The sequence below is a fragment of the Anser anser genome, assembly GCF_964211835.1.
Source record: "Anser anser genome assembly, chromosome: 9".
Lineage (NCBI taxonomy): Eukaryota > Metazoa > Chordata > Aves > Anseriformes > Anatidae > Anser > Anser anser.
In genome coordinates, this window is record NC_139729.1 from 4,273,220 (window position 1) to 4,280,545 (window position 7,326).

The window sequence follows — 7,326 nt, forward strand, 5'->3', positions numbered from 1 at the left end:
ATTGCTTTGTTAGTAATCTTTCATTCTGAGAGTTCCTCCAATCTGATTTTCATCTTGTTTTTCAGCAGAAAAGCTCCATTTTCATTCAAAACCCATCAGAATAATGCTATTATATCTAGACACAAGCTTGTGGTACCTCACACTATAAAAGAGCCACAGGCTGTCCTGGCTACTCACCAACTTCTATGACAGGAACAAAGAGATGGTAACTTACTGCTCAGTATCAATTCCCTTCCCACCACCCTGTTATAATAAGCATATTCTTATACCAGAATGGAATTGGATGCCAAAGATCTCACTTGCATAAGGGGGCTGGGGAGGTCCCTCCCTGTGCTGCAGATAGGCCCCTTACAGAATTTTCTTTGGCAAAGAAATTTGTTATATATTATTACATGCATTTTACAGTTTTTGCATTTCACTGCAAAAGCAGATGACTCCTCCGTCCTAGTTCTCCCATTTGCAACACCATTTAGAGATTATTTTCATAGCTTTTGTATGAATGTGTCTGAGGGATGTTAACTCTTCATACATCAGGGGAAGACGGGACACCTCAATGTTTCACACCCTTTGGGTTTGCACAGACCCATATGTTAAATACTTAATAACGAAGGGCCACTCTTGTGATCTTTTCATGATCTTGTGATGCAGGGATTGCAGGGAACCCCAAGCTGCAAAGAAAAGTAAATACACGGAAGTTTTCCAACTTGTAGTGTTAAAAGTCTGTATTGTACAGGATCTATACATTTTCTTTGCAGAATTAATAACTTAAGTGAAGAATCATGGATGTCGTGACAGCCAAGAGCTCTTGTTTAAATAAGTTAACAACTCACTTGGTACCAGTGAATCCAAAGAAAGCAGGTAAACCTTCTTTTATACTTTACGTGTTTGTAGCGTAATTAATATTGCTGAAATGCTACTACATGTATTTTTGATTTTATAACACATACACACATTTTCATAAGATCTTTCCTGTGAGTTCTGATACAAAAAATGAACTGCATCCAATGACTGCCAGGGTAATTATCAGAGAGCAGTGACCATCGAAGCTGGACACATCAATGGCAAGCAGTCTCACGCTGCATAATTCCAGCAGAGTAATATTTATCCTGCTATAACACCCTGAATTGAAATGGCACTGGAATAAGAATAGTTTTGATCTATTTGATTAACGCAGGCAGCATTTGCCCATTGTTCAGTCTGTTCATATTAAGCAGCGACACAATTGGTTTTCATAGATAAAAAGAGACCCACGTCTGCATTTTAAGGGATGCACAGGAGCAAAACTGAAACGCAGACTCTAAGACCACCCCTTGCAGTATGTAGAAGCTCATCTGAAACACCCTTCACTTTCAAGGACATTTAAAACACACTACAGCAATTAAAAATGGAAGGGAAATAAAGAATAATCCCACTCTTCTTCTCATGGCCTAGAGGATGAAAAACACTTGTTTCAGAATTGATTATAACCACTGTATTTCATCTCTGAAGACCCGAGTTCAATTCATAACTGAAAAACATGGTTTGTGGTCTTAATTTAAGTCACTTCTGTTCCTCTTCCCAGTCAGAGCATGAAGTTAAACACCTGACGAAGAATGAAGTGATCAGAAAGAGGAATTTCCCCCTTTTGTTAGAAAGAACCAAAGATACTTCATCTGACCATCTTTTCCTTATCAACTCCTCATCACTAATTTAGGTCAGCTGCAGCAACTTGCATGCTTTTACATATATTATGTTTTAAGTTGATCCAGTGTTTGGAGGACAGAGGGTTTCCCTGTGCTTTTGTACGTGTAGCGGTTGCTATCATTAGCAATGCTTGTACCATTTTCTGCATTTGTTCACAGCAGAAAACAGCACATAGTTAAGCACTGGCCTTTCTGGTCTGTCGAAACAACATGCCACGTCTTCAAAATGGTCTCCCTCCCAGTTCAGTGCAACTTAGTGCACTCAGCATCTAGTTTATGCTATTGATTCTTCACTAATGCAAGAACTATCTTCAGTTTAAGAAGCATGCTGTAATTATTAAATTAGAAAGAAAGCAAACCCAGGCACTATTTTAAGCATAAGAGTCAAGTGTTATTTAAGTATTCCAACCTCTGCTCGATGTCCCTTCTGACAATGGACAGAAGTCTTTTGTAACCATGCTCATAATCTCTCATATCTTACTTTTCCTCTATGATTTTCCACATTTTTTTCTTTTTTTCAATTGTTTTTTAATTCCTCTAATCCTCTTTTCTGAATATATAAAAGAACTAAAATGGCCTCTTTTAACTGCCAGTTGCTTACCTACTTATTTAATGGAGCAGCATAAAACGTAGGGCTTAGCCCACCAGCATTTTACACAAAGTCCCACTCATTTCTCCCGAAGCTTTGCCTAAACAAAATTGCAGTTCTTTATTTTTGACAAAAGCAGCTTTGCATTGCTACTTCTATCCACCAAAATATGCCCAGGTATAATTGCAGAGTGTGTTGAGTAATTCCTTGCTGTAATGTAGTAGGTGAAGCTCAATTTATGAACCAGATTCAGATAGCATAACTCGACTGACACACCGTTTGTATCAGCAAAGAGCAGATGCTTGTAATGCACCATCACAAGAGCAGTGAGCACTTTCTCAGAACAACAGGAAGAGCTTTTTAATATAATTAGAATCCAAAAGAGACTATAGGAGGCTAAGTCAATAGGGCTCATCAATTTCTCAGTCAAAAGGGCGATTCCTGTTCACTTTACTAAACCACGACACTCTTGCAGAAGAGAGCAAGGAACTCTGCACGCACAAATGACCAGGCTGCCCCCCAAAATTAAAAGGTCTTGTGCTGTAACATGCTGTCGTGAGAAAGTCCCGTTTAGAAATTGCAGCAAAGCTTTGTACTTCAGATGGCAGGCGCTGAAATCACGGATGCAGCGTCCAAGCCCGGAGGGGAGCAGGGCTTGTTTTCCCCGCGGGCGGCACACCGCTCTGCAGAGGCACCGCAGCCTGCCCGGGCACTGCTCGCCCTGCCGACAGCAGAGCTGGCGAACGCTGTGCGGCTGTTGCAACGGGTAGCACCGGCATTTCACGAAGCCATGGGCAGATAAAAAGCAAGCGACGTGCTCTGTAAGGTCAGATTTTCAAGCACTGTCCCAGAGCACTGCGACTGGGAAAAAAAGAAAAAAGAACATAGAGCTCAAACCTAGATGTCCAGGATCCATTCAGCATCAAATCAGAATACGTACAAGTGGTAACAGAAACCACCTAACTCCACAAAAACACAAGTACCTCAGTATGTGTTTTAAATACCAAATTAACTATCCCTTCAATTTTTAGCACTTCTCTCTGGAATTTGAGAATACATCTTAATAGGCCAATTATAAGATTTCCCAGTGATTGATATCATTAATGTTGTTTATGCTGCTGTTGATGATGAACTGAGGCAATGAGCATGTTTTACAGTCATTCAGCAAGTGTATAGGCAACCTTATGCGATCCTCTTTTTACTAGTTTATTAAATGTCTATTTCCTTTTCAGAGCAAGTTTAACATCTAATGCCAAGGTTTCACCAAGAATTCAAATAGCATAGTAGCTCATTATCACCTTTTTAACTTAAAGTCTAATACAAGAAATAGACAAATTACACATCACTAACGTGTTCACACATACACGCGCGCACACACTTATCAGCATCCTGTTTGTATCATTTTATTTTCACAAATCCATTTCCTTCTTCCTACCCATACTCTTCACATTTGCAGAAAGCACAACACACAGATAGGCAATGTAAAATATACTTCCTGTAGAAAAGTCTGTAGTCTCCTAAGAGAACAGTTTGGCAAAACCACTTCTGTTTAAAAACACAAGGTCCAAAATGAGCCTTTAAAGAACATTAGTGACCACCACCGAGATTAAAAAGTACTTGAGGTGTTTGCGCTTCTTGTACGCAACACGTCATTTGACCTTTAGCAAACCGGGACTTCTTCGGGAAATTATAAAACTAGTAGTAAAATCTTTTTTTTTACTATTTTTATTTTTATTTTTTTAAATCAAGTTGAACAACAGGACAGAGTCTCTAGGCAAAGCTCCCAGAAAGAGCCAGATCACCATCTGGCTCCATCGTAGAGCAATGACAATTGACAACAAGCGAGTCTCTAACCAGCGCTCTCTGAATTCAAACGCTAGGTTGACTCTGTAAAAGCTCTGTTACAGCTATGAACACACAGCCGTATGTTTCTTCCCTCCTCATACATAAATATACCCTCAGACACTTAGAGAAGGGGGGAAAATAAAACATTTTATGTGTTTTTCTATGCTTCCCTGCTATGCCTGTTACCAATGAATGTCAAGAAATACCTTAAATATCTCACTGTATCGTTAGCACTATATAATATATATATTTATAATTTTATTTTAGTTTTCACACATGCTAATGTTTCCAGTATGATAAATGTCCTTTTAAATCCTGCAGTTTTTGTCACACTGTAGATCCACTTCTATTTGACAGTGACTCCTGGACATACACGTCAAGACAAAAATAAATACTGCTGTGATGGCAAACACTTTAAAACTCTTAGGACACTAATACAGTGGCACTTGAAAGACTTTTTAAATACAACAAAAAGGACAGTCGTTAAATGGAAACCTGCTCTGACATAGCCATAAAACCTGAACTGCATTTGTGAGATCTGTACTTGTTTTTGCGAGAGCAGCTTGTAATCTTTGAACACGTCAAACGTTACAGTCCAGCCCTCAACCCATACCCTTAAAAAAGTCCTCCTTCCTATTATTAAACGAGCCTCCCTTCTAGCTGTACATATGCAACACTGTAATTCCCAAACAATTGAGGTAATTATAAAAATGAATATCATTTATTGTTTTTTTATTACTATCATGTCTGAACATTTACTTTCATACAAAAGTGTATTTTCAGCATTACGCTTTCCAAGGGCATCCCCTCTGCACCAAGGGAGATATACAAGTATTAGGAATTGTGCAGGAGTTTTTGTAACCATCTTCAAACCCACCAGAACTCCATAAACAACATTTTGGTACAGAAGCTCGCCTGGCATTTTAGGGAAGGGGAAAGGGACTTTCCACATATTTTCAGTTCCACTTTATTTTTTTTTTAATCGCATCTAACCCAATGCAAGTGAAGAAGAACAAAAAACAATCAAATGAACAAAAAAGAAATCATCACATTACTGCATGTTACCCTTCATCAGTCTCTGGAGGAAATCAGGAGCCTGGCTGCTTTTCCCAGCTCCCTCCCTCCCTCAAGCCCGCAGGACCGGCTCCTCTCCCTGGAGGGGCTCAGCCGTCCCCGAGAGTGTCTGGCACTGCCCGGTCACAGCCGCGGCTTCCTGAGCAACGTTCTGCTGAGGTCCTTCACTTCTTCAGGGCTGCCGACCCTCTCGTAGCCCAGCAAGGCCATGGGCTGGTGGCAGTACTCCTCGACTTGCTTGATCTGTTGGTAGCTGAGTGCAGTCCTCCAGGCGCTCAGCGCCTGGGTGGCGTTCCTGGCCGACACCACAAAGGGCTTGGATGAGTAGCCGGGACCACTGGTCATGTTGAGGGTGAACTTCTCCATCTCTGGGCTGACCGCCAGGTTAACGAAGCCGTACACCTGCCGCAGAGTCTTGATGGGCTCGACCACCAGGTCCTCGTAGCGCACAGCCATGTAATTGCCCTGGAGCCAGTCAGGGGGGTGCAGGGCAGTCTGCAGGGTCTTGGCCATGCTGCTGCAGATGACCTCCATGGCACCCAGGGCGTGGTAGTCCGAGCCGCCCCCCCCCTCCTTCTTTCCACCCAGCTTGTGGCCAGCGTCGAGGAAGGGCATGCGGTGGATGCGGGGGTCCCGACTCCTCACCACCTGCAGGCTCTCCCGGATGAGGCCGTGCCGGGATTTGATGCGGGAGCTGGCAACCGCCCGCGGGTCCCGCACCAGGTGGATGACTTTGAGGTCCAGGGTCGGGTCCCGCATAAGCGGGGCGAGGACAGCCAGGTCGAAGACGCGGACGCCCTTGATGACCAGCGTGCGATACTTGTGGCACTCCTCCTGGAAGCGGCTGAGGCGCTGCGGGGGGCACTTCTTGCACACCCGGTCGTCCACCATGCCCACCACCTCCTTGCGGTAGGCCGGGCAGAGGGGCGAGGAGCAGATGACCTTGTTGGTAGCCGCCCCGAAGATGCCCAGCGTGGTGAGGTTCTTCCCAGCGCCCGCCGTGCTGTAGAGCTGGAAGACGGAGAGGTCGCAGCGGTACAGGGAGCTCAGCATGTCGCGGGCCGCCCCTTGCAGCGAGACGGCGTCCCCGGGGTACAGCTTCTGCCAGACGTGCCACACGGGCTCGTAGAGGAAGAAGACCTCGGGGTTCTGGTTGAAGAGCTCCCCAAAGAAGGACGACCCGGAGCGCCAGGTGGTGAACACGTAGACCAGCTGCCGCCGGGCGCCCTGCGGACCGCGGCTCCCCACCGACGGCGCCGGGGGCGGCGGCGGGGGCCGGTGCCGGGGGGCCGCCGGGGGCTCACCGCAGCGCCGCGGCTCCCGCCGCCACTTGTACTCCAGCAGGTTGAGGGCGGCGAGGAGCAGCAGGAGCGCGTAGCCCAGGCACAGCGCCAGCGCCTTCCGCCGGCACACTTTCATGCTGGGCGGCGGCAGCGGGGCCAACTGTTGCTCAGCGCCCCGGCGCCCCGGGCCCCGCGGCGGGCAGCAGGGCGCACCGCCCCCGGCGCCGTCTCCCGGCCGGCCCCCCGCGCCCGGCCCACATGGCGCAGCCGCCGCCGCCGCCGTGACGGCCCCGTCGCCGCCGCCGCCGCCCCCCCCCCCGCCCCGCCGCTGCCCTACTTAGAGGCCGCGCGGCCCCCCGCGCTTCTGCCGCGCCGCCATCGCCCGGCGCCGCCGCAGCCCGAACTCGCCGCGGCCGCCGGGGCAGAGGCGGCGCCGGGCCGGGCTCCGCTGCGCTCCGCCCCGGGGGCGGGGAGAGCCGGCGGGGGCCCCCGCGTCCACAGCGTGCATCCCGTCCCGGCCCCCCCGAGCGGCCGCTGAGGTGCGGCCCGAAATGGCGGCGCCCGGCCCCAGCCCGCCCCGCCCCTCGCCGCGCCCCCCCCCGTTGGCGGCAGCCGGCGCCGCTCGTCCGTGTCGGGGGGAGGAACGGGCGGGGAGCCGGCCCCGGGCCGGGGGGCTCGTCCTGCAGCCCCCTCCCCAGGAGGGGGGGGGGGGTGCCGCCAGCGCGGCCGAGCCAGGAGACAGGAGAGGGGAGGATGACACAAAGGGCCTGGCAGCGCTAAGGAAGGGCCCCTGCCCCGTTACCCAAGCTGCAGAAACTCAACCTGCTCTGTGTTTCTGCTAGGAACTTCTCCA

The 7,326-nt window shown here is 48.5% G+C and overlaps 1 protein-coding gene across 1 annotated transcript; it reads right to left on the reverse strand.

The window, feature by feature from the left end:
• Positions 1 to 3,456: 3,456 nt before the first annotated feature.
• CHST2 (carbohydrate sulfotransferase 2) lies at positions 3,457 to 6,729 on the reverse strand. The gene has a single exon (XM_083848199.1). The coding sequence runs from the start codon at positions 6,607 to 6,609 to the stop codon at positions 5,314 to 5,316; it is 1,296 nt and encodes a 431-aa protein (XP_083704325.1). The 5' UTR covers positions 6,610 to 6,729; the 3' UTR covers positions 3,457 to 5,313.
• Positions 6,730 to 7,326: the final 597 nt, after the last annotated feature.